The sequence below is a fragment of the Diachasma alloeum genome, unplaced genomic scaffold, assembly GCF_001412515.2.
Source record: "Diachasma alloeum isolate Michigan unplaced genomic scaffold, Dall2.0 Dall_scaffold_00326, whole genome shotgun sequence".
Lineage (NCBI taxonomy): Eukaryota > Metazoa > Arthropoda > Insecta > Hymenoptera > Braconidae > Diachasma > Diachasma alloeum.
In genome coordinates, this window is record NW_021680465.1 from 541,490 (window position 1) to 568,618 (window position 27,129).

Here is a 27,129-nt window from a genome sequence, read left to right on the forward strand (position 1 = left end):
AAATTGAAGGCCTTGAATTGAATTTTGCTATTTCCATTGGGCAGAGCTCAATTAGTCCAAAGTTATTTTACAAAAAAAATTCGTCCTCAAATGAAGTTGGGTTTTGAAATTGCAGGTGGATTCTGTCTATTTTCATTCACAATGTTAAGAATTTTTATCGCGTTACAGCGGAACTATTGAATTTCAAGAAATTCCGGAATTGAAAATTCAAGATTTTATGGAAAAATCTAGGGAAAATGTTATTTTTAGCTCAATTATTCCGAAATTACTAGTGAACAGTCCATGGAATTTAAATTAAAATAAATATTGTACATGTTGATTAATTTGATAGTTTTTCATCACATTTTAATTCCACTGAAATTGCATAGAATTTCGTCTTTAAAAATTAAAAATTTTACGTAGAAAGTGGAAACTGGAAATTTTAGTTCAATTATTCCATGAAAATTCGGATAAATATATTCTTAAATTTCCAAGCAACTAAAAATTCAAGTAAGCCTGAGAATTCTCGCCTTCTTGAATTTTCACTAAAAATAATGATAAAAAAAAATTCACTGAAAAAATCAAAAAAATCAAATTAAATCAAATAAAAAAAAAAAAAAATTCCATAACTCTTCCAATAAATTCAAATATCCACAAATTCACAGGCACTAGTGAGTAATTACGTCTTCCGCGATAACTCCAACTATTCCAGCAGAACCTTCAAAGATAACAAATACAAGCGAAATGCAACGCACTAAACATAAAAAACCGTCATAAAGTGCGTCAGTTCCATCAACAATGGACTACATTGTTGAACTTATCCTAGCGTCACTCCTGCTAATTCTCATGCTCCTGGATTTCATAAACTCGAAATTCGACTACTGGTTTCGACTGCAGATCCCGGGACCTGAGCCGAATATTTTTTGCGGAAATATCGGAGACGTTGTTTTGGGTAGACGATCACTAGTGGAAAAAGTGGAGGAATTGTACAGCGAGTGGAATTCAGAGCCTTATTTCGGTATTTTTGTCTGGCACACGCCAGTCCTGATGATCAATGATCTCAACGTGATCAGGAACATTCTGGTCGATAATTCAAAATTATTTTCATCTCCAAAATTCGTCATCAACAGAGGCATCATTCATCGGAGTTCCTATAAATCCGGTTCAATCGATCATCCGAAAGTCCTCGAGAGAATTTTGACGTCTGATCGAATGAAAAATATGTTTGATTTGATAATTAAATGCACAAATGAGTCTAGTCTTCACAAGATGATTGAGGAAAATCGAATAATGAATTGTTCTTCATTGGCGGAAAATTTTACCAGTGAAGTCATGAGTTCTTGTGTCTTTGGAATTGAAGAAAAAGCATCGTTGGGGGAGCGTCAGAGGTGCAGGGATATCATCAGGGGGATCTGTCGTTCCGATGAGTGCAATTCATACGAGGAAAAATTCCGAATTATTATTGGAACTGTTTGCAGTTATTTGGGTGTGAAGAAGAATCCGAAGAAGTGGGATTTTTTTGTTAAAGTAATTCGAGAGAAAATTAGGGACAGAGAGGAACGCAATATTGTTCGCCCTGATTTCCTTGACGCTCTTAGAGATCTGAAGGGTGGAATTCGTCAAGATGACTTTGGTAAGTGCGTTGCGACGATTAAAATTGTTCTGAAGAATTATGAAGTTATTGATGAGATATCTTTGCTTTCGGATGGAAGGATTGTAATCGTTCAAAATTAAGTTTCGGATTTTTTGTGTTTTCCTTTAATTGTTTGTTAATAAATCGATGGAATTGAATCTTTGTTTTCAAATGTCAGCATTGTTGAGCCCTATCCATCGCCATTAATTAAAATTTCATAAATCTCTATTAATTGAATTTTCATTATTTGAATTAAAAAAAAATTAAGGTTAAAATTGATTTAATTATCATTAAATCGACCCACTTCGCCTTCACTTTCATCAAATAATATAATCTAATAAGATATATATTATTTCATATTTGAAATTTCATCAAATATTAAACTAAATTAAAAATATAACACAATTGATCAAAGAAGAAATTCCATTGAATTTAATAAAATGATATGAATGATATGAAACGATAAATTATATACTATAGAAGCAGGTGATGCGCAAAATGACCATTCGGAAGAATATTGCCAACTTATTAGCAAAAAAAAGCTACACTATTTTAATATAAAAGACATTTCCCACTTGTTGTCATTTTTTATTGCAGAATGGACCGATTCTCTACTAACTGCTCAAACGAGTTTCCTCCTCATCTCCAGCTACAGCCCGTCAGTTTCATTGATCTCAACTGTACTGCATGAACTGGCGATTAATCAACAAGTCCAAGAGAGACTCAGAACAGAAATTATTGAGACGTTAAAATTGTATAATGAATTGTCTGCTGATATTGTGAAGGGGATGGAGTACATTTCCATGGTTCTGAATGGTTTGTATCTGCATTTGAATCGAATTTAAAAACGTATTTCTCACGGCGTTGACTGAGAATAGGAGAATTATTCTCTAAATTTTATTCAGAGACACTGAGGAAGCATCCCATGAATGCTTTGTTGAAGAGAAAATTGAACGAAAAATGTCAAGTTGAAGGGTCGAAAATCAACGTGCCAAAGAACATCAGAGTTGTCATTCCAGTCGCCAGCATTCATAATAATGAAGAATACTATCCCGATCCCGATACTTTCAGTCCCGAGAGATTTTGCGAAGAAAAAATGAACGGACGACATTCGATGACGTTTCTACCCTATGAGGGAGGGCCAAAAAGTTCAATTGGTAAATAAAATGAAATTATTAATAGGGGAGAGTGGGGCAATATGGGCACTTCAATTTTTCTTAATGCTAATGATTTATTGAACTGTCGATGGAACAAGATACTTTTTTCTTTCTTGTGATGAGTCCAGACTGAGCTCAATTATAATGATAATGACGGATTATAATTAATGAATTTATTTTGGAGTTATGTTTTTTTTTCAAGTCGAAAGTGTCCATTTTGCCCCGCCCTTGCTGATGAATGCAATGATTTTAGATTATTATTTTTTTGAAATTAATTCTGCTTTCTTCTCAGGGGAAAAATTTGCGATTTATTCTGCAAAACTCGTCCTGATATTTCTACTGAAGAAGTTCAGAATAAATCCAGTGGAAAATAAATCCTACAATGTTGCAAATACGAGGAAATTTCGGGTGAAATTTGTTTCACTAGAATAATTCAGTAGAACAAATTAATTTTTTACGTCTTCGTCAAGATGAAATTGTCTCGTTTAAGAGTAATTAAAGAAGTCAATACAAAAGAAACTTCAGTTGAAATATTCCCCTAAAAATTTTCCCCAAAAAATTATCGAGATGAATACAAAATCACGAAAAATTGAAAAAATCCACGCAAATGAAAAATAATTCAATAAAAATTAGAAAATGACAACAAAGTGTGAATAAAGGTCTTCAAAAAGTCTCAACTCTTAATTATTACAAACATTTAAAATTCTAATTTCTCCACTATTTGTTAATCCGCGTACAATCGACGAAATCCGACAATTGAAATTCAATCGCTGGTATTCGCCCCTCTTTCCCAACATTTCAAAACTTCTAATTCTGAATATTCAATGAAGAAATGTCGCGCGAGCACAAACTGCCAAGACAATTGTCAACGGACCCCCGTAAATACAGAACAATCGGCTTCACCGGAGAGATGAAAGCGCGTAGAGGCTTTTAAGTGGGCGAGAACAGCCCGATTCGACCGGAAGAGGATGGGCATGGCTTTAATTGCCTTGCCTGCGGTATAGCAAGTAATACCACGATGTTTTTTTTTTCATGTTGCAATAGACATACGTGGTAATAGAATAGTCACGGCCCGAGGATTAGCACATTGACACGTCGTAACAATGCCTGACTCAACAACAATATTTATTTTACGCCAGCTCTAGTTCTTTTCAACGAAAAAAAATAGCTCAAAAAGGTATCGATAGCATTACTCATGACTGGAATAATTTCGTGGTCAAGGTCAGCACGTGAGAGCTGTTAAACTGGAGCAATTGCCACTGAATAATTTTTTTTTAACGCCTGTCACATGAATCCATTTGCTTTGATAACAGGGAATTGAGTAGGAAGTGGAAAGGAAGACCATTTTCACTGTGAATCATCCATTACTCAACGAGATACGGATTTGCTTCTACTTTCTAGTCCTCTACTGTCACTTCGGGAGAGACTGGACACGCGAATGTATTGGAGAAGATGGATGTCGTAGTCTTTCACTCATTAATGCCTTTTTTTACGATTTTGTATTTTTTTTTGCTTTAAATTTCTCGGAAACTGAGGGAGATAGTGATGGTTTGATGGAGTGAAGATCTGCAGGAGTTTCCATAAAAATTTCAACATCTCTGAGACATTTGATATGAAGTTTTGCCAGAATTTTCACCTTTCACGTAATTTTAGTGACAATTAAAGCGAATTTAATCCCGTATTCACAGAGAAATGGGAATATTTTTGTAAATATCATCTGGCCCTCACTTGGGACAGGTTTTAAACTGTAATTACGGTTTTTTTCATTCGATACTTGATCATCGTGTTTCCATACGCGCCATAGCCTCCAGCATGAATGTAATGGCTTGTTTTGCGATGTTATATTTAAAAAAAAATTTTTTACCGCCTCGAAAAGTGAAGGAGATGATTTTCATAAAATATTCAATATTTCGATTGGATCCCAACTCAATCACTCGATCGTTCAGGCGGGGCATAATTTGAAATAGTGTGAAATTGTACAAATCGCTAAATTTTCCTATTGTATCTCGGGCAAACGTCAAAAACTAAAATTTCATATGCAGAATGCTTCAATTGGATGACGACGAAAAAAGATCCTGGATAAATTATTAAAATTATTAAAATTCATCGGGAAATGTCAAATTTTCTATTCAAATGGAATGTGATTTACTCTACTTTCTTGTTAGTATTTGTTCAGAATATTTTTGCCTTCTAACATTTGAAATTTCGCAGGTATAGCTATACTTTTAACAATATAAATAATTACAGTCATCGATATTCATAAGGTTACTTATAAATATTTGTAACTATAGTTATAAAAGGTTATAGTTACGTATAACTAATTGCAGGCGAACAGATCGGTAACGAAAAACGTTCCATGAATTTTTTTAAAGCGATTGTAGCGAATTCAATTTTTTTTATTCTTAAAGAAATATCAATATTCTTGTAAATCTCATCTGGCCATCACTTGGGACAGGTTGTAAACTTTAATCACCGTATTTTTAAATGAAACACATGATCATCATTTTTTCACATACGCAACATCCTCCGGCACGTATGTAATGCTATCCATGATCTCCCGAGAAAAATAAAATCAACAAAAAAGAAACTTCAATCCAAGAAGTGAGATCAATCGAGTGTGTGGGCTTTCACCTCTTCACGATCGACCAGAGAACGAGATTATCATCATAATTTTGTTCTTTGTCCCCATGCACTGTTTCCCCTCATGTCCTTGAGACGTATCAAATGAAATCATATTGAGGACGAGGAATAACCCCAGCTTGCGAAAGAGGAGACCATTGTGAACAGAATCCATTCAAATTAATCCGTTTTTGAGTTTTGAAACTCAATTCCAAGGAGAGTTGATGCTCACGAGAATCATTTAACACAGTCTCTGTGATTTTTTCGAATCAACCAACTGTCCATCACACTAAATGGGAAAGCAGGGACTGAATGCCCATGAGTTTAGAGTATTTTAAAATGATGAGACGTCACTGAACCGAGGGTCTGCCTAACGATCCATTAATCGAGGATTATTCAAAAGCGGGGGGGGGAAAAAATAATGCTCACGACCGAGAGCAACTTTCGCTTTTCTGCGAAATCTCAACATTAATATGTATCGGTTTTTTCTCATGCTGTTTTTTTGAAGATTCTTAGAATGGGGGGAAATTATACAATGAGTTACATGTGGGTTTTTTCTCTGAACGAAAAATGTAATGAATTCATCGAAGTATCGTTTTTTTTTTATGTAAATTCATTGAAGGATTCTTCCTAATTGTGAAAATTAGAGGAAATATTGTTTATTTTGATTAATCGTATTAGGTATGGGATAAAACGATCGTTCACATACAAAATTTTAGGGAATTTTATGGAAAAATCAGTGGAAGCCGTAAATTTTAGTTCAATCATTCCATCAAAATTCATAGAAATCAGGAAAAGCCGGATAAATATATTCTTGAATTTTCGATCAATTAATAATTCAAGCAAGTTGGGAATTTCTCTTCTCGCTGCTTCAAAATTAAAAATTTTATTGGATTATCAGTGAAATCTGACGTTTCCTGATTTTTTACCCCTAAATCGAATTCAATGTCGCTCTCCTGAAAATGACTAGTCAACTGTCCATGAAATTTCATTTTTTTCCAACACATAGGAATTTTTTTACTGCCGTTCGTCTAATGTAAATGAATGCCTAAGAATTCCATGAAAAAAAAACGAGTGGATTTTTGTGAATTCATTTACATGTTTAGTGATTTCACAATGAAGACAAACAATTCTTAGGTACTCCATTATATAATCAAAACAGTCCATTAAATTGCCATGAATTAATTATTTAACTATATCCAAGTACTTAGGCTATTTTTTTCCAACAAAATGCTTTTCTATTTTTGTAGTCGAACATCAGAGCTTTCATTTGAGCCGCATTTGACCCTAAGTTTCCGGACATTTTACAATGATTTTATTACTTAAACATTGCAGATCTTAATTTGAATCTCGATATTGAACCGTCAGAAAACATTTTTAAAATCTGAAAAAAAAAATCAATAGTTTACTTTTGGAGGAAGATTGATGCAATAATTTCAAAATTTCAATTTTTGGCAATTACGAGCATTTTCTACAATTAATTTATAAAGAATCAATTTCCCACCATAAAAATTTGTTCGGAATCGTAACAAATTTATTCATATTCAGAATTTTACCAGAAATCGATTTGATGATTAGCACAATAAAATTTCCAAAGGTTAAGTAATTTTAATTATTTATTTATAAACAACGAATGTTGACGCTGAATATTCATCATTTTTTTTCAAATCTTTCTCACCCAATTTAATTGACAAATTTGATACTCGAAAATAGTTGAATCTAGAGCGTGGTCAGTACCACACTAAAAATTCTTGGATATCCTAAAATGTCAAATTAATCCCGAAAAATTGATTGAATGAAACTATTCAAACTTCCCTCCAAGTTAATCCACATAACACGCAGGTATCCATTGAAATTGTGGACCGTTATACAGAGCAAAATCAATTAGAGGGCGAAAGTGATCTACCGAAGCGTGAAGTGCAATAAAACTTTGTAATGACTTCCCTTATTTGAAGAAATAGGGAAAATCAAATTCATTCATTCTCCCACACGTTGTTTCTCCATCTGATCAACCCAATTGGGCCTTAAACGTTTCTCTTTGTTATTTATCTCGCACACTCGATGATCCCCACAATCGAGGAGCATTTCTTCTCTTTTATTTACTGAGATGAGAGGTAAATTCAATACAAGGGATTCGAAGTGGTGCTCCTTCCCGAGTGGGGGGATATGTACTGAAAAAACGGGGGAACCTCGCCCCGGTCCTTGGCGTATAAAACGAGACCACGACGATCGTTCCCAACCAGTCTCATAATCAAGTGCGTACAGCTCCTGCTCAGTTTTTTAGTTTTTTATTCAGGCCCTCCTGCAGGTCTCGTTCCTCAACTTTGTCATTAGATATTTTTTTTCAAATTGAAAATGAAGTACGTGGTGGCGGTACTTTTGATCGTGGCTCTTGCTGCCGCTCAGGATAAAGAGGAGGAGAGACCCAAGACCTACAGGAGGCTCATCCCCGCGGATGTTCTTCGCGGTAAGTTTCCTTTTTTTATTTCAAGGAAAATTAAAACACTTTTGTTGAATGGAAAATTTATTAAACTAAAATGTCTTTTTTATACCTCATATCATTTTTTTTTCATGTATTTTTTATCTACGTCCTTTCATTGTCAAGATAATTAAATTATTAGTTTATTAAAATAGTTTTAAAAGAATTCAAATTATCTGAGCAATGAGCGATTTTAGAAGAAAATATCAAACAACATTTTTTAAGAAAATTTGGTAATATTGAATTTTTCTCAAGATTTTCCCTTAAATCTCCCTATTATTAAAAAATGGATGAATAAATGAATGAATAAACGAAACAAAAGAAAAAAACATCTGATAAAAATCTGGTACATAGTTATGTCAGTCACTTTCGCGGCTCATAAAATTGATGTTTTTATCTACATCCTTTCATTGTCAAGATAATTGAATAATCAACGAGATGTGATAAAATCAACCTATTTATTAAAACAGTTTTGTCAAAATTCTAATTATCTCAATAATGAGTGACGTAAGAAGAAAATATCCAGAGATATTTTTTATAGAAAATTTAATAACATTAAATTTCTGTCAAGATTTTTTCCTAAATTCCCTGATTGTAAAAAAATGAATGAATAAACGGACAAAATATCCACTCGCGTTTTTTCATCTCGAAAAAATTGACTATAAAATCGTTTGTGATGTACCACACGTATGAAAAAATTTAATAGTAAAATTCAGCATGTTCTTTAAGAAGTTCTCTTGTATCGAAACTCTATAAGAATTCTCTATAAGAATTCGTAAATAGATATTGTTTTATAGAAAAATATGTATGCATGTTGATTTTTCTAGAAAACTTATTCTATTGGGATTTTTACTATAATAGAATTCCTGGGCATGATTTTTCGAATTTTTTTTTCTTGCATTTTATCATGAGAAAAATTAAAAATACAGCGGAAAAAATTAGGAAAATTTACGCCCAAGAAGAAAGTCTATAGAAAAATAAAAATCTATTGACTTTTTTCTATTAATCATCTCCTTCAAAAAACACCGTAAGATTGAATATAAGAATTTTTTATTGTTCCAAGTTTTTTAAGGATTTTATCATGAAAAAAATTATAATAAAATAAAAAATAAGAAATACAGTGAAAAAAATTTGGAAAATCTACGCCCAAGAATTTCTTAGAAAAACTAGGGCGTTTCTAAGAAATTCTATTTTTGTATTCAATTTTTTCATGCTTGCAATTACATCACAATTGATTAAATTCCCACCGAATCAATTAATGAATCATCTCAAGAGCCTCGTTCCACATGCCCCTGATGTCCAGTTACAAGAAAAACACCTGTCCTCGCTCAAGCCAATTAAAGCTAACCGTAATACTCTCATTCGCGTGTCCAAGACGATCCCACCCAATGACACATCCACCTGATTACCCATTTCCTCAATTACATATTCATAATGTCTCATTATCCCAAGTGCAATAGTCGTTCACTTTACACTCCTCTGTGGCGATGGCATAAGAATAAAGTGCATCGGTGAAAACGCTTCTCGGATCACTTGGACTTGAATTGCACAAGTGCTTTGAGTGCTTCACTGCGTTTGACAGTGAAAGTTTTCGTTGCCTTGAGCTGTTCTCGTATCACTGATGTATTTTAAAGGGCGAAATTCTTTTTAAAGAGTCGAAACTACTTCAGATGTTTCCAACTTCACGGGGATTTTTATGTCTTCACGTTCGAGTCTTAAAGTTTTAATTGAATTGAAATTGAGAGTAGAAGAGAGAAAATTCTTAAAGTATGGATTTATGTTTCGCCTTTTCTTGAATGTCGGATTATTCTGGCGAGGAGTCATTTTTAACAGAAGATGAATCTCGAAAAAAGAAGAGGAAAACTGGAAAAACGACGTCCAGATGTATTTTACAAGCCAAAATTTTTTTAGAGAGCTGAAATTACTTCCATGTTTCGAACGTCACGGGAATTTTATGTCTTCAACTTTGAGTATTGAAATTGTAGTTGAATTCGATTTGAGAAGAAAGGGATGAAATTCTTAAACTATGAATTGATGTTTCACATTTTGTTGAATGTCGAATTGTTACGGCGATGAATCATTTTTTATAAAAAGTTAGACGTCATTTTCAAGTTTTGTTTTTAACCGAATTCATCCAAATCGTGTTTACACAATCTAAAACTATTCTAAAACTCCCGAAATTAATAAAATTATTCTGTCCAAAATTCTAGATGCATTTTCAAGGGTCAAATTTCCTCCAAGAGTTTAGCTCTTCAAAAGCTTCAATTTAATTGAGAATAAGACGGGGAAAATTCTTAAAATATGAAATAATGCTTCTCCTTTGGTTCAATATCGAATGATTTCGGTGATGAATCATTTTCAATAAACGATAAATCACGAAAAAGAAGAGAAGCTAGAAAAAAAATTATCTTTAATTCGTAATATTGCCGGGTCGTCTGAGTAAAATTGAAAAAAATTGATGTAATATCAAAGTTCTTTTTTAATCTTCAAAATCCCACAACTCCTGAAACTAATAAATTCCACCTTTCCAGACTTTCCCGGCATGTGTTTTGCATCAACAAAATGTGCGACAGTAGAGCCAGGTAAAACTTGGGAGTTGTCACCCTTCTGCGGTCGTTCAACATGTGTACCAGCTGACGACAATTCTGGCCGTCTGTTTGAACTTGTCGAGGACTGTGGACCACTGCCCAAAGAAAATCCCAAATGCAAACTATCCGAGAAAACGAAGAAAACCGAGCCCTTCCCCGCCTGCTGTCCAATCTTCGATTGCGAGGACGGTGCAAAACTCGAGTACCCAGAGATCCCAACAATTCCACCCCCAGAACTTATCGAGGAATCCAAACCCAGTGAGACAACCACTGCCAAGGCATAAACTCACACACACCTCCGAGTGAAGAAAAAAAAGCAAAATAAATCCGTAAAAAAAAACAGGGAGATAAAAAATAACGGCAAATTTATCCGAGGCACATTTGACCTCCAACGTGACTCGATTTGTTCCTCGAAAAATAAATTGGCATCTCGACCTGGTTACACCGGTGGCATGTAAATAAACAAGAAAATTCCCAACACGTACTCATTCACCGTTAAAACTTTGAAATTCGTCTTATTCATTCGATTATTTGTGAATAATATTTTTTACGAGTAAATCGTGCACCCCAACTTTTCTACACTATTTTTTACGAAAAAAAAAATTAAATAAAACTGTCCGAAGTCTTGAAAGAATGAAGAGACTTAGCGTTACAACATGACACGAAATTGATGGATAAAAATGTGTGATTGTGATTATACGATTAAATTAATAATAATTATTTAATACTAATTCATGAGTCATTTTATTTCCACCCCCATTGTCCCCCGATTCTCATTGTTTTTCGATGAGCTTTATTTTGACTTTTATTGTCAGCTCGCGAATGTTCGTGGCCACCGCAGCGGAAACCCCGATGCCATGAATATGGTGAATGAATATCCGTCGGAAATACACCGGCTTTACGCATCGCATTGCAGTCGAATTATCGCAAATTCAATTTTATATTGATTTGAAGAACAATGGAGGAATGATAAATAGAATGATTAATCATTTTTAATAAACGCGGGGGATTTCGAAAAAAAAAAAAAAATAGGCACTATCGTTTAATCGATATTGCGCCCCAGGAAGCGTGAATCCCGGAAAGTGAATGCCATGACCCCGGTAATTCACGTGAACTCTTGGTCTGGATATCCTGCGGGCGGAAACAATGAGGGGTTTATTAATTTGACACGCTAAAAAATGATGTGGGAATGAAATGCAGAAAGATTTTTTCCTCTTGCAAGGTCGAAGGATTTTAATATCGCAAACTGAGGCTGTGGAATAATTTTTTTATTGTTGGGTAACATTTCTTTTTATTTCGGTGAGTAATTAAATTTTAATGAATTATGGACGATTGGAGTTTTTTTTATAACGAAAAGAAATAAGAATTTGAGATATTCAATCAAGTTTCGGATTTCATTATTTATTCAATGAAAAAATTTAAGGTGTTTTTTAAAATTTTATATCAGAACTAATTACTTTATCGCATGAGTTAATGCTGTTGCACGAAACAATTAAAATTACTCCACGAAAAACATGTCATCAACGAACAAATTGAGAATAAATTGTCGAAGAAAAACGGTGAATGAATCTTCATCGCTTTTTAATTCATGGGTTTGTGATGTTTGAAACCACCTTTACGTTACGATTTCTGAGCAATTTGGCCTGTACATTGGTAAACTTTAGGCTCCCCAGTGTGTTAATTGAAGAAAGTTATTAGGAAACAATTCCTATGAAATTTCAAAGCGTTCGATAAACCCTCCCCGTTGGAAATTGATTTATAATCAGGTGAGTTAATCAGAACTGATGTGTAACGTATTACGCCTGAAATTTCTAGCAGACGTTAATTATTATTCCACCAATTTAAGGATTCTTTCTCTTTACATAACGCCACATAATTATTTTTCATGAAATTCTGTTGCTTCCTTGTGCATCGCCGATTGAGGAAGCAAGAAATTTTCTGACGTTTCCTTTTCTTCCGCTTGGAAAAAAAATAAAAAAAGTTGAATCAATAAAATGAAACGATTCCTTTAGGTCTAGGAGTTATAGGATTAAGACTATTGCAATCGTAATTTATGTAATTCCTCTAATTTATTCATAGTTGAGAAATACATAAATACAAAACGAGAAACAATTACTCCAATAGTTAGTCGAAATTGAAATGATATTTATGTAAAAGACCGATTGGAAATTTTTTATCTAATTAGTTCTTAAACAAATTCCTCTACAAAAAAAACGGTGTTACCTTTTTCGTCAGCAAAGTTTATCCAATAAAGATTAACTAATGGACTCTGTTCTAGATACTTTCAATCTAACTATCTTGTGACATGAAGCAATTATTTAGTGTGAAAAAATATAATTCTAGCTGTAATAAATAGTGGTAGAAATTTCACCCTTGTGACGCGTATGAACTCTGAAATTTTTTGCGTTGTCTTAATTTACAAAATTAGGATATACAAAGATTGTAATTTTGATCCTTCAATTATTCTCGTAAAGAAAATATCTAATATCCATTAACATATTTCTAAATATCAATAACGACTCTAATTTTCTCGCTTCCCAATTCCCCGCAGAATTCAAAATATCAATAAATCAAAATTAGAGTTTCAAAAAATCTACAAAAAATTATGCTCCAAAAAATCCCGTAATCCATATCCCGCGCAGTCCTGTCAATGAACAAAGCCCCCCCATAAATCCGCCCACACACCCCCGTTGAAGCCATTCATCACGCATCATTGCCTCGAGAGAGGAAAAAAGGGGAAAAAATTCAATTTACAAAGGCAGTGTCTCGAGGTTGTCGAGTAGCCAGTTGAGAACCGAGCGTCCTCGTTTTGAATTTTTTTTGCACACCCGAAGGCCCAAATCTATCACGGTTGCGTAAGCAATAGACTTGAATAGCAAAGATACACAACAGCTTGAATTCATGATTCATCTGAAGGGGTTCCCGGGAGTTTGAACGATATAACCGAGTTTTTGCGCTCATGTCGGTCGATACAAACTTTCCCGAGAAAGTTTTTTCCTTTTTACCTGCAGGAATATTCCACGCTGGAGTAATCGGGACAAAGTGCGGTCCAGAGATCTCTTGATAATTCATTTTTTACCGTTTATTTTTTTTATTTATTATCACCTTTCCCCGCTATTTCGCTGCGGTAATTCCTGTTTTAGCTGATATGTCATGTATTTATGAATAAAAAGGAACATATGTATTTGAAGAATGATTTGTTCACGTTCAAGTGATTAAATAATTCAAACAAAGATGATCTGATAGAAACTCGCGATTAGAAAGCGACAGGGACATTATGCATTAATAATTTATGTGCCTGATATTGTCGTAATGATGAAAGTTTTTGATATTCAAATTTTATATCTAGCTCTAACCATTAGAAATCTAATTTCAAAAGACCGTGAACAATGGTATAAGAAAGAATAGGATTTAAAATGAAAACAAGTGGGAAAATTTCTTTTATATTGATATAGTATAATTTTTTATGCAAATAAATTAGCGATAAGCTTCCGACTGGTCATTTTGCACATAATCTGCTTCTATGGTATATAATTCATCATTTCATATCGGTTTATTAAATTCAATGAAATTTCTTCTTCAATCAAATGTGACATATTTTTAATTTAGTTTAATATTTGATAAAATTTCAAATATGAAATATTATTATATCTATACTATTCGGTTATTCAATGAAAGTGAAGTCGAAGTAGGTCGTCTTAATGATAAGTAAATTAATTTTAACCTTTCTTTTTTTTATTCAAACGAGATCAGCCGCGCGTGCTGAGGAAATGCTTTCTCATCTCCTCACGTAGTGGCGCTTCGGTTTCAGTCTTACGCTTACGCTTATTCGATATTTTCGAGATATTTTGGGATCGATATCTTTTCTCCTTTTTACGATAGGATACTTTAGAGAGTTCTAAATAGCCCGCCGCTTAAATAGTTGGAATCAACGTTCACCCGGCTAAAAAATTCGATTTTGGCGAAAGTCGACTTTCCCCCTGGAAAAACGGAAAATCTGACCCTTTGGCTCGGGGTGAAAATTTTTTTTTTTCAGTTTTCACTTTTCCCACAAACTTTTGAGAGTTCTGAATAGCCCGTCGCTTAAATAGTTGGAATCAACGTTCACCCGGCTAAAAAATTCGATTTTGGCGAAAATCCACTTGCCCCGGAAAACCCGAAAATCTGACCCTTTGGCTGGGGCCAAAAAAAACGGTTTCTCAGTTTTCACTTTTTCCACATACTTTTGACAGTTCTGACTAGCCCGGCGCTTAAATAGTTGGAATCAACGTTCACCCGGCTAAAAAATTCGATTTTGGCGAAAATCCACTTGCCCCGGAAAACCCGAAAATCTGACCCTTTGGCTGGGGCCAAAAAAAACGGTTTCTCAGTTTTCACTTTTTCCACATACTTTTGACAGTTCTGACTAGCCCGGCGCTTAAATAGTTGGAATCAACGTTCACCCGGCTAAAAAATTCGATTTTGGCGAAAGTCGACTTTCTCCCTGGAAAAATCCAAGATCTGACACTTTGGCCCTCGTGACCCTTTGACCGACCATCCCCCTGAAAAAATCCAAGATCTGACACTTCGGCCCCCGGTGAAAAAATTTTTTTTTCAGTTTTCACTCTTTCCACGCGAGATCGGCCGCGCGTGCTGCGCACGCGCCTTCTCATCTCCTCACGTAGTGGCGCTTCGGTTTCAGTCTTACGCTTACGCTTATTCGAGATTTTCGAGATATTTCGAGATCGATTTCTTTTCTCCTTTTTACGGTAGGATAATGAGTGGAAGTAAATTTTTCAAAAAATGGAAAATTAATAAAATTGTGAATGCTATAAGAATAATTTTCGAAATTCTGGTATAAATAGAATGGAGAATGATGTTATCTATATTATGGAATGAATTTAGAGCATGATATCTAAATATATCCTCGGAATTATAATTTTTATAAAACAACATTTTTGGACATTATTCTAAAAATAAAAAAACAATTACAACTATCGCCAAACAATTTTTTAAAGCTATTATTCAATAAATTGAGAACATTTTTTCAAATTATGGTAGAACAACCGATTTTTAAAAATTTCAAAACTTCCCAAATATAACGTGTGATCGACTAACGTGTGATTTTAATTAATGTCGATGGATAGGAGTCAAGAATACCTACATTTGAAAAAAAGATTCAATTCCATCGATCTTATCTGTCTAAAAATGGCATATTCGGAGTTTTTGGATTATAATAGTTTGCAATAACAAAAAATCCGTAATCTAAAATAGATCCATAACAATGCTTCCCCTTGAAAGCAAAAAAAAATGAAAAATTGAATTAAAAAAACCTAATCTCACATTTCCATATCATAAACCCCCGAAAACAAACAAGAAATTATTTCCATCGCCCGACATGCCGTGCGCCCCACAATTTTCATTCGCGAATGCTCTCTCGCACGTGCTATAACAATAATTTACACCGGCAAAAAGAGAAAGACAGGCCTATTCATACGCATTATCCACAAGACGATGAGTGAAATCCGGGCTCGACCAGCCGTAGAAAGCGAAAGGATCGTAACGCTGGAAAAAAAAATTCATCTAATGAAACATCGTGTCGGTGTTTCTTTATCTGGTGTTATGATTTTAATGTCACGGGTCGACTCGACGTTTCCCCGTGCATACATAAAACTGTCAAATGAAGTTGCTTTCAGTACCACGCCTCTCCCTTTCAATGCAAACGAGCTGTCGACAAAATGTATCGCCCGAAGGTTGCCCGGCTTTATCCGATTACCCATTACCCTATTGGGAAGACGAGTTATATTTTTTTCTCTTTCTCTTCCGCCTCTTTTTCGCCTATTTCACGCCCAACAAAAGCGTATTTACTTCCGCCTCGTTCCGGACTCCAACTCTATTCTTATACGTGGATAACAAAGAGAATTTTTTCCGTCTCTTTATGCCGCGAAAATTCTACGAAAATATCTCATTTATTTCGTTTACTCGCTTTTTTTAAAGAAAAAAAAAATAAATGGGGAAAAAACTTCGCTTTGGGCGGTATTAGGAGCTTTCCGAGTTTTTCTGGGGAATGAATAATTGCGTGACATGGGTGTGAGTGGAGTCACTGGAGTTTTAATGAAATTATGGACAGAATTCTATTAATTTATTTTGAATTTTCACGAGAAATTGCTTAAATAAATCTCAAAAAAAAAAAAATTCTCTTAGAATTAAACATAAAATAAACTTAAAAAATTGCACATAAAAAATTGAATGAAAATTAAAATTAACTGTGAAAAAAATAAAAATATACAAATTTAATTAAAATTAAACAACGACCGACTCATATGAAATTTCTATTCATTTTGTCACTGGAAAATCAATTAAATTCCGGAGTATCCAATGAAATTGCAATTGTTATTCTGCTCGTCAGAATTTTCAATCAAATGAAAACCAATTAAATGTAATTTTGAATTGGTAGAATGAGTTTGAGAATTCTATCTGTGATACAGACATCAGTGATCGCTCAGCATAAAAAAAAACAATTTAAAATTGAATTCAAATTCCCAATTGGTGAATTCAACTGAATTCCTTACATGTATCCGTTATGATCTGCTTTTCACTGAATATTTTGTCAATAACTCGCTTAAAAATTCTCGATTCCTCGCAGAACTAGCCCAAGAGCCTCTAAAATCTGCAAATGAGGGCCAATTAATCACCCAATCTCCATAAATAACGAGCCCCCGACCTAAAAACCCACAAATCGATCGTAAAAACAGCTAGAACCTCCCTAACGAACCAGCGATTCCAAACTTCCAATCAAGTGAGACCTCAACAGCCCGAATCAAAAGATTACTCATTAGAAAATGAAACAACACGAATTCAGCTTTCAGTTTTATTCAACCGAAGCAGGAAGCCGCAAGCCAACCAGTCCCCCACGCATTCCACTAGGACACCCCTCCGATTGGTCGATTCCCATGTACCACAAGTCCCTCAACAGCTATTGGAGGCCCATCTCCAACCTCGATTAGTCGAACTCTGTCTGAAAATCCCACGGATTCTCCTCTCCGCCTCCTGTGCTCTTCCGATTCTTGGGGGAGAGTGTCAAAAGTCCTAACCCAAACCCCAATAATTCCCTCAAAAAAACTAAATAAATACCTAAAAACTGGCTAAACTATTGGAGAATCGTTCGGCACTCGGCAGCATTATAAACATCAGATGAAAATGAGTGAATTAGTCTGGGGAATTAAGAATGGCGACCTTGATCAGGTTCGAGACATTGTTGAGAACAAGGTATGTGTCATTTTGCAATTTTTCCACCCATTTTCATCCCTCAGGAGTGGTTACAGCCCTCGAGAGATGTTTCTCATGACGTTTTTTTTAATGTAATTTTTTATTATGGTGTTTTCACCGTCAAAGTTCTGTTATTAATGATTTTGCTCATTTTTCTCGAATGCCGGCAGAATATCGACGTGAATCAGATGATTGATGGCAGGACACCACTGCATTACGCAGCTGATTACGGCCAGAATGATGTCGTTAGGTATTTATTGGATAAAGGTGCCGATGCTAATGTGAGTTATCACAGTTGTTATTTTTTTAATGCATGAATTTTGTTTTGAATCATTACTTCATCTCAAATAATTGAAATAATTATTGTTAATAATAATTGTAATAATCAAATGATTGAAATTGAAATAATTGAAATGCTAGGAGATAATGTTATTTACGAGGGTCAAACGAAGGATTTTTTAAGTAGAGAAATCGAGCAAATAAATTAGCAAAAAAATGAGGCTGATTTTTTAAAAAGTAAGAGTCAATTATTAATTAGTCTTCATTGAATAAATTCCATGCATAAATTTCATTTTCAATCATTACTTCATCTTAAAGAAATTAAATACTAGGAAGTAATATAATTTAGACCCTTACGGGGGTCAAACGCAGGAGTTTTTAAATGGAGAAAATAAATGACCAAAAAATGAGATGAATTAAACAAAAAGGAAGAGTCAATTATCAATTAATATTGACTGAATAAAATAATTTCAGGCAACTGACAAACACGGAATCACAACTCTTCTGGCAGCAATATGGGAGGGTCACACCAACTGTGTAAAACTGCTCCTGGAAAAAGGAGCCAATCCAGATGGACTGACACCGGACGGTGTCAGTTATCTCGATGCTGCTGAGAAGGACGAGATCAAGAGTCTCCTACGTGCAAATGGTGTGCACTAGCGTAAAACCAAAGTAACGTGAGAACGAAAATGAATGAATGACGAAGGGGAATGATGAAATATTATAATTTTGTTACTTTGATATGTTAATGTTCCTCGTAGGGTTATCGCTGTTTCATTATGACTTTTTATTGACTGATGGGAATCAGATGGGTGGCACAGGCCTCCAAATTCCTTCATTTTCCACTTCAATAACAGAATTTACTTGTGAAGTAGTGGAACAAGTTGAATTTTTCATGAATGTCTTCGAGTTTAGGGAAGATATTTTAAAATTGAAAGAGTAGAAATCAAATTCATTGTTTAATTTTTCAATGCTCGAGAATTTTGAAATATTCTCTTTTTAATTAATGAATTGAGTGATGACTGTGCGACCCTAATTGCCCCATCCCTAAGACTATGACTTCGGCACGAGTGTGAAAACATTAAGAACATTAAAATAGTTCTTGAATAAGAGTATAAGATCAAATATCTGTGAAGGTACCAAATCCACTAGTGTTTTTCCCCCTATGTTTTTTCCTCATTGTGTACGAATACTGTGGTATGATTATTTATGAGACTCGCTGTGTACTGAGTTGATAACTGTCTCAATCGTCTGCATTTCAAACGAGTTTTGGTTTTTTCATTCCAGGAATTTAGGAAAAAAATAAGGTACTGAGACGATTCTTCCGCATAGTTGAATCCAGAACTCGAACAATGTTAAAATAATAACTGCCTAGAAACATTAATTTAACGTTTCATGTCCGTAAAGTGGTACAAATCATAAATGGCTCTATAATAGGAAGTAAAAAAATTCTTGAACACCAATTTAGTGAAGTGATAAAACGAGATGAATGAATTATTCATCGAAAGCATTTTCTGTAGAATTTTATTAGATGCTGGGTGTAATTCCCTTTCTCTAAACGTCAAAACGAGATGAAAATCATCTGAATTGTACCATTCAAATCGTTCAATCTCCCCAAATCGCGTTATACCACTTCACAACCGAAAAAATCCAGATTACTGAATCCATTCGATCTTGTGCCTCGCTTAATAATTTTCTCGTCAATACAACTATCTCAAAACAAAAATATTGAAGAAGGCACACAATACTGGCGTTGTGACTACGAATCATCTTGTATTTTTAGTAATAAAACAAAAAAAGTATTTTCATTTTTATTTTTTTTCACCCCTGTACGACATGACAAAAACCATATCGATCAATAGACACTGGACACTGATCTAAATCATCATCAACAACTACTTTACCAATAAACTACTTTATTTCTCTTTCTCTAACTTCAAACCCTTCAATTCCACAATCGAGAAAAACATCCGAAAATATGCATATTACCATTCTATCATGTGCCTCCTGTAGTAATTTTTTCGTCAATACAATCATCTCAAAAAAAAAAAACAAAAATATTGAACTACGAATTCTCTTGTATTGTCAGTAATGAAACAAAACATATTTCCATCTCTATATTTCCACCCCTCCACGAAATTACAAAAAACGATGCCAATGAATATCCACTAGCCACAAATGATCATAAACACCTTAACTACCTACTTTACTCTAATCCACAAAATACATTAAATCGCAATATGAATTACAATAGTCGTCCCCTGCAGTTGGAAGCCCCACACTTGCAGATGATGACCTTTCCAGGGATGCTCCCCACATCATAGCTGTAGTTCCAAGTCAATTCTCGTCCGGCCCCGATGAAGGAAAGCGCGAAGAAAGCGACCCAGGGAAACCTCACATCATGAGTATCAACGAATACATTCTGAACGAAAACATTGGGATCGCACGAGTGATTGAGATACCTCCCGATATTGCCAGTGGTCTTGGCATCCATGATGTAGACAGCTTCATCCTCCCCGAAGAAGTCCCTGACAGACTTGAACTTGGGTCTCTCAATGTTCGGCTCAACAGTGGGTTCAAACCTGATCAACTCCCTCCTGCCATTCCCCTTGACCTCCTCATCACTCCCATCCTGATTATTATCAGTGGAGCTCTTCCCGACACTTCCATCCTCGCTCTTCCCAATGCTCCCATCCTCACTCTTATCCTCAACATCCTGAATGACAATCTCATCGCTCTTCTTCCTCTTCCTCAGCCTCTTCTTCATTGAGTCATCAGCCTCAGAATCCAGCTTCGCATATTCAGTATTATACTGTCTAATATCGAAATCAGCATCCCCATCAGGGCCTGTCCTCCTCCTGGTGCTCCTCTCCTCCTCCTGTGCTCTCTCCTTGGACGAGGGCGACTCAATTGGCATATCTGGATCCAGAACATCGGCCTCGAAGCCCTCCTTGATGTTCTCCACGACCTCGACATAATCCAACTCAGCGAGATACTCGTCCCCATAGTTCTTCCCCCCCTCGTTAGCCCCCTGTTCAGTCAAGAGCCTCCCAGCATAAATACAGATGAAGGACCCCACAGGTATGTCATTAAGACACCTGATGCCCCAGCCCCTCCTCTGAGTTTTGAAGACCTGCAGTTTCAACGTCAACGGATGTTGGACAACCCTGTTGAGACAAGTCTTAACCGAGCACTTGCACTTGGAGTTGCATTCGTAAATGCCAGTGGTCACAGGCTCTGGCAGTCGTTTATAATGATATCCCACATTATTAGCAGGCACTCGACCCCCCAGAGTGGCCTGGGCCCCCTGGATCGTCAGTTGCCAGCACTGGCACTTCTCCTTATCCTGACAATCGTCCTCGCAGTCACAACTGCACAGAAACTCCGGATCCAGATTCAAATTGACCCCCTCCGTTGGCTGTCTGACAGTACTGTAAGTGATTGGATCAGGAAGAGCGTGATCTAGTTCATTGACACAGGGAATGGCCACATTCTCCACTCCATAACTCAGATCCTTGATGTTGACAAAGCACTTATCGAGGATGAACTCAGCGAGACAGTGGACCCAACTGTCGAACTCGAACAGATCGACTGAGATCGTGGACTTGGTCTTCCTGAGGTACTGGTGGACCTCCTCGATGGATCTGAGTCGAACGCCACACGGTGTCTGGTACATAACGACCTTCTTTCCCTTGGGGTACTTGCAGATCTGCCTGTTCCAGCCGCACAACAAGGGAATTGACAAGGGGGAGTAGCCCTTGAGGTCGTCGACCTTGAAGTCCTTGAGTTGAATGCAATTTGCTGAGCACTCGTGGGGTGCATACTGCTTGGGCTTGATGGAGTTGGGGAGGGAGTAGTAGGCGATACTGTAAGCTGATTTGGCTTCAGCTGCTGCGAGATAGGTTGGCTCCACTGTCGGTTTCTTTGCTGTACTTTTACGCGCCACTGCTCGAGACTGGGGTGGTGGCTTTGGAGATGCTGCTGGAGGCTCTTTGACAGTCGTCTCAGGATCCCCTTCGATCGTTCCTGATGTGTACTCGACGTAAGGAATGTTGGCTTTGCCACCTGGAGCTATTCTGTGACGACCTGGGGCGTTCACTGTCATGTGGTGGCCCTGCTGGCGTGCTGTGGCCTTCAGTAGCTCCACGTAGAGGGGCCCCAGTCTGGTGGAGCCTCGGTAGATCCATTCTGTGCGGTTGTCAGCGTCGAACGACATTTGAACTAGGGAGGCGTCCACCTGGGCCACTCTTGCCACCCACCATTTTCCATTCCACTCGGTCTTCACTACTTGGCCTGGCTGCAGCTTCACCATTGGACGCTCTGGGTATCCCTCGATGTACTTCTTCACGAAGTCACGGGATTCTATGGGAATGTCCTCCCAGACGCGCTGGGAGCTCTCGCTGACCACGAATATGTGCTTGTGCGCGACGTACTGGGCGTAACCGTCGTCGAAGAACACTAAGTATCTGGGGGAGAGGGAGAGGGTTAGAATTTGCTTGGAACACGGGCTCCAGCATTGGAGATTGGGCCATGCTTTGGTTTGGAGTCATTTCAGGCGTGCAGGGGATTTGTTATTGATTATCATGGAGTTGTGTTAAGAATTTCATGTTCGAAAATAGTTGAATCTGTATCAAACTGTAAAAGATTACGTGGATATTCTTAATGATTAAATTATCTCAGTAGCGAATGCATTGTAAGGAAAATTTCACGCTTTTTACTAGTAGAGAATTCAATTTTTAATGAAAAACATCTTATGCACTGTTAAAAAAATTTGGCTGAAATGTCAAGGAAAAATTGATTGAAAATTCAGTCTAATCTGCTGCTAAATATTCATGTTTTATCATTTTTCCGTGGAAATTTCAATTTTCCCCTGCCAATCTGTTATCAATTATTTGTAACATTCAAAAACATTATTTTTTATTTAAACATTTCTTTAAATGTATTACACTCCACCAACTTTTCTGAATTATCCGTCCCCTTTCATGCCTCTGACGATAAAAAAAAATAGTTGAGAGAAACTTGTCATTATGAAGTTCCCATAAATTGTCGACAGTAACATGCTTAAGAAACTTTTCATAAGAGCTTCTCTTTCACAGTTACCAACTCGTAAAGAGTGAAAATTTCCATTTATAAAGTTCTCTGTCTTGTCCTCCATTCAAATGTAAATGAGAAGGGAGCATTAGTGAAAAGGTAAAATGAATAACCTGATGTTTACCTGTGTTTGTTTGTTGTCTTTGGTGGTTCAGCTATAACTCCACTGTAATAGTTACTCGAATTAACATCGTTAAAGATAGCAACGACTCTGGTTGCAACTGGAATTATCACTGGGGCTGGTGCATGAATAGCTAATTGTCGACCGAACACTGTTCTCAGGGAGTTGTTGTATTTTTTCGGTAGAAACTTGACACGGTAGGTCATTGGTTGATGTGTCAAGATCGCATGAACCTAGAATAAAAACAGTTAAAGAGCCCAAACAAAAGCTTCCCATTCCCCATTTTACTTCAACTTCAATATCTCCCGACCCAACGATCCGATTTCGACAAATCCACGCTCATTTTAAAGCCCGAGAAAACAGCTAAAAAACGACCCCAGATTCGTTCGAATTCACTCTGCCAATCTCGAGATATTGATGATCAACCACACTTTACTTTCCCTCACTTTCCTCCAGGACTTCCAGTCGCTTTTTCTCAATATCTCGAAATCTAATAGAGATCCCGAAATTTTCGTAAAGACCTTTTTCGAAGAGTAAATTCAGAGCTACAAAAATGGTCCTTACAAAAATCTCGCCATCTCCTCCAGATTCCAAGATATCCCACCCCTAAGATTCCCCCCACCAGCCCCACCCCCAAATGAGCTTCCCTCCTTACCTTTGCTTTGATCCAAGGCATCAACGGATGCTTCATGACCAGCACAATATTATCCACCTCAGCAGGTCTGAGAATAAGCTTCCCATGTGCAGGCAGCCCATACCCAAGCGTCTGTTTCTCCACCTTCTCCACAATCGGCATGATTTCCACCTGATTGTCCTGAGCTTTGGGTGGAGCAGCAGCAGGAATCTTCACCTGCGTGACCTTCTTGGTGGCGACAGTGGGATGGCCCGGGGGTTCTGCACGTTGCAAAGGTCTCGGTGAGGCCTGAGGCGCCTGAGGTGGCACCATCGACGGTCCATCATCGATCGAGAGATCCGCCAGCATCTTGATGTCAGGTCTGAATGCATCGTACAAGCTGTTCCTTATCATATCCATCTTGCTGATCATCTGCTTGATCTCCCTGTCGCTCTCCTCATTAGACCGATCGATGTCATCGAACTGAGCCTCCAGAATCTTCTGGGCCTCCGTCAGCTGATAGTCAACGTCGTACTTCCTCAGGACGTTCGACAGTGCATCCTCGATTTTAGTCTCCATGTCCAGCAGAACGTCCTCAGGTATGTACTCGCATTCTTCGGGCTCCTTGGCAGCTTCTCCATCAGAATCACTGTCCGATAGATCGATCTGCATCGTGTTGTCTGGCAGCTCGCACTTGAGCAGAGGCTCTCGCTTGAAGAATGCCTCGGCCAGCATCTCCTGGTGCTCAATTGCCACCACATGACACTTGTCGCAGATGTACCTCTTCTTCTTCTTCGCTTGGTTCAGGCCGTAGTAACTGCAGGCGAAGGACGAGGCTGTCTTCATGTTAACACCCGACTCACACTTGAGATTTATGCAGACGAATTTCTTGGATGTCTTCTGGTCCTGCAGCTTCCTCTTCTCCTCGTCGTCGGAGTCGAGGTTTATCACCTCCATCTTCTCTTCAGCCATTTTCGGAATTATTCAGCTGGGAGGATTAGCAAGAATGAGAAGGGCAGGAGGGAGAGTGAACGGTGAAGAACCAGTGAGTGACGTTAACAATAAGAAATATCAACAAAGCATGGGGACTTGAGGTTATAAGTTGTACTTACCTCTTCCTCACGTGCCAGTCATGGATTTTTGCACTTTCTGTCACTAAAAGCTCGTTCAAACGATCGAGTTAACGAAGATTGAGGGCACTAGGACACGAGTTGGGGGAGATTTTCGGTGGGAAAGACGCAGCAGTGATTCCCGGTGGAATATTCCACTGTAAACAATACGATAATGTTGGGTTTGAACGTGTGAATAAATTCAGAGCAGTGTCCAGCTGGGCCAGAACGTCTGTGGCGAGCTTCAGAGACAGACAGATCGCAAAATTAGCTAGATGACGCGGTGCAGATAATTAATTATCTGGGGTGAGCGCCGGCTCATTTGAAAATATCCTCGATTAAAAAATAGGTGAAACTTTTTTGGTCAGCAATTCATTTCACCAAGCGGATGGTAGACTTAGAAATATTTCGAGGTTTCTTAGCTTATGAATAAATAAATAAATAAATATGTAAATATTTATATATTTATTTATTCATTAAACAGAAAAAAATATATCCTGTTTTTTTAGTTTATCGATTATATATTTGTATGTATATGTGTGATAGCTAAACTATGCAAGAAAGGTGAATGAGAAAAATGTAGTTGAAAAATTCGATTATTCAAATTTCACGAAAACTTGAATCTTTGGATATAACAACAATGCTTGTGGAATTATTATAAGCAATAAATTGATATGAACGTTGAAAAAAATAGAAGCATAATGTTTTAAAGAGACAAAACCGAAAAGAAAAATTGTGTATTTCGACAGTGATGTTTATTCCGAAGATTTATTATTTCCACATTTGGAAAATAGGACCGATTTCACTCATCTAATTTTTTAAACCTTACGACGTGGATTTTTCATCGTGAAAATTTTTGAAGACCATTTTTCAAATTGTTTCTCAAATCGAATCATAATTAAAGCGGATATCAACTCCTTTTTAATAAATAAATGAATATCTAATGGATAAATCACTAGCCGATTATGCGCGCCCCCTTTTCTAGTAGGAAAAAAAATAAAGTGAAAAAATCAAATAAAAAAAAGAATGAAAATTTACTCCGTTGGAGATTTTTCTGCAATTCAATTTTTCATAAGAAAAAAGAATTGAAAAGTCGAAATGAAGGATGAGAGAACGTCGAATAAAACATTTTCCTTTACGTCGCAGGCGTGAAGACCGTTATCTCCACTTTTACGAAAAATTGATTGTTTGTTTTTTCACTCACCGGCGTTGGATGAAAACAACCGCTCCGTTTTCACCTTTCGAACAACCTACCTTGAATGTAATCCATGGGTTTCCATCCTCTCGGTTGCAATGATCCCTCCAGGACGCCCACTAATAAAACAAAAAAAATTTAAAGAATGATAAATCGTCGTAATGAAATAGAACAGATCCAATACAGTGAAATAAAAAAAGTAAAATTACTCACTATATATTTCTCCTCTGGGAATCCCTTGAAGAGCACTTCGATGAGAATAAATAACACTTCAAAGCTGCATTTAAGACTTCACAACACTCACATTTGTCCAATTCAGTTAATTAAACCACAAAAAATTAAAATTAAAATTTTATTTCACTTTTTTTTGGAATTTAACACTGACTCTATCCCCTAGACACATCGAAGATAATAAATAATAATTTTTTAACACACAAAAGTTACACTGAGAGTTAGAAAAAAAATTACAATTTATTTAAAGGATTGAAATACGAGGAAAACCTTTTTACCCCGCAAAACTACTTCCCAAGGCATAAGAAAAATGATTTTCCTGCAATTCATATTAATTTTTCTATGAAGATCCCTCTATTTGCTTTAAACATGAAAGACAACAAACAAAAATTTTGTAGCCCACGAAAAGTTTCATTAAGACTTGAAAAAAATCACAATTCCCCCAATGAAATTAATGGACGCACGAAAAATCCCTTTTTCTACCGTAAAATCCCAGAACAAAGCCTCAAAAAAAAATTTCCTCAATTTCATCCTCCCTTTTCCTCGAAAAATACCTTCAGATCGCTTAATTTCAACCCCCACCCATCAATGACAACAAATAAAATTTTTTTAAACTCGAAAAGTTTCATTAAGACTCGAAAAAAATCATAAATCGTCCAAAAACCCCGTTCCCCACAATAAAATCCCACCACAGTACTCAGCAAAAGCAAGTGACCTCAATTCCTTTGTTCTTTTCCCAAGAAAATCCCCACGGGATCACTGTACCGCCCCCCCCCCCCCCCCCCCC

General features: G+C 36.5%; 4 protein-coding genes across 4 annotated transcripts; 3 read left to right on the top strand and 1 right to left on the bottom strand.

The window, feature by feature from the left end:
- The first annotated feature begins 771 nt into the window (after positions 1-771).
- Positions 772-3,376, top strand: LOC107040227 (cytochrome P450 6B5). The gene is made up of 4 exons (XM_015260200.1): positions 772-1,612; positions 2,210-2,428; positions 2,518-2,769; positions 3,062-3,376. The coding sequence occupies exons 1-4, from the start codon at positions 778-780 to the stop codon at positions 3,199-3,201; spliced, it is 1,446 nt and encodes a 481-aa protein (XP_015115686.1). The 5' UTR covers positions 772-777; the 3' UTR covers positions 3,202-3,376.
- A 4,264-nt stretch (positions 3,377-7,640) lies between these two features.
- LOC107040226 lies at positions 7,641-11,186 on the top strand. Its single transcript, XM_015260199.1, has 2 exons — positions 7,641-7,855; positions 10,399-11,186. Exons 1-2 carry the CDS (start codon positions 7,744-7,746, stop codon positions 10,737-10,739), a joined length of 453 nt encoding a protein of 150 aa, XP_015115685.1. The 5' UTR covers positions 7,641-7,743; the 3' UTR covers positions 10,740-11,186.
- Positions 11,187-17,462: 6,276 nt separating this feature from the next.
- Positions 17,463-19,784, top strand: LOC107040225 (myotrophin). The gene is made up of 3 exons (XM_015260198.1): positions 17,463-17,703; positions 17,874-17,984; positions 18,457-19,784. The coding sequence occupies exons 1-3, from the start codon at positions 17,629-17,631 to the stop codon at positions 18,640-18,642; spliced, it is 372 nt and encodes a 123-aa protein (XP_015115684.1). The 5' UTR covers positions 17,463-17,628; the 3' UTR covers positions 18,643-19,784.
- Positions 19,785-20,042: 258 nt separating this feature from the next.
- Positions 20,043-25,093, bottom strand: LOC107040220 (histone-lysine N-methyltransferase eggless). Its single transcript, XM_015260192.1, has 4 exons — positions 24,920-25,093; positions 23,850-24,795; positions 23,198-23,427; positions 20,043-22,448 (listed from the first exon to the last, which is right to left on the bottom strand). The coding sequence occupies exons 2-4, from the start codon at positions 24,777-24,779 to the stop codon at positions 20,228-20,230; spliced, it is 3,381 nt and encodes a 1,126-aa protein (XP_015115678.1). The 5' UTR covers positions 24,780-24,795; positions 24,920-25,093; the 3' UTR covers positions 20,043-20,227.
- Between the last annotated feature and the right edge of the window lie 2,036 nt (positions 25,094-27,129).

What these genes read in the sequence shown, in the direction of transcription:
- LOC107040227 (XM_015260200.1), top strand. Translation starts at nt 778, where the DNA reads ATGGACTACATTGTTGAACTTATCCTAGCGTCACTCCTGCTAATTCTC. An exon ending in CATTTCCATGGTTCTGAATG is followed by an intron (nt 2,429 to 2,517) that starts GTTTGTATCTGC and finishes AATTTTATTCAG; the next exon opens with AGACACTGAGGAAGCATCCC. An exon ending in AGGGCCAAAAAGTTCAATTG is followed by an intron (nt 2,770 to 3,061) that starts GTAAATAAAATG and finishes CTTTCTTCTCAG; the next exon opens with GGGAAAAATTTGCGATTTAT.
- LOC107040226 (XM_015260199.1), top strand. Translation starts at nt 7,744, where the DNA reads ATGAAGTACGTGGTGGCGGTACTTTTGATCGTGGCTCTTGCTGCCGCT. An exon ending in CCCCGCGGATGTTCTTCGCG is followed by an intron (nt 7,856 to 10,398) that starts GTAAGTTTCCTT and finishes CCACCTTTCCAG; the next exon opens with ACTTTCCCGGCATGTGTTTT.
- LOC107040225 (XM_015260198.1), top strand. Translation starts at nt 17,629, where the DNA reads ATGAAAATGAGTGAATTAGTCTGGGGAATTAAGAATGGCGACCTTGAT. An exon ending in GAGACATTGTTGAGAACAAG is followed by an intron (nt 17,704 to 17,873) that starts GTATGTGTCATT and finishes GAATGCCGGCAG; the next exon opens with AATATCGACGTGAATCAGAT. An exon ending in ATAAAGGTGCCGATGCTAAT is followed by an intron (nt 17,985 to 18,456) that starts GTGAGTTATCAC and finishes AAATAATTTCAG; the next exon opens with GCAACTGACAAACACGGAAT.
- LOC107040220 (XM_015260192.1), bottom strand. Translation starts at nt 24,779, where the DNA reads ATGGCTGAAGAGAAGATGGAGGTGATAAACCTCGACTCCGACGACGAG. An exon ending in TGCCTTGGATCAAAGCAAAG is followed by an intron (nt 23,428 to 23,849) that starts GTAAGGAGGGAA and finishes TTTTTATTCTAG; the next exon opens with GTTCATGCGATCTTGACACA. An exon ending in AAGACAACAAACAAACACAG is followed by an intron (nt 22,449 to 23,197) that starts GTAAACATCAGG and finishes CCTCTCCCCCAG; the next exon opens with ATACTTAGTGTTCTTCGACG.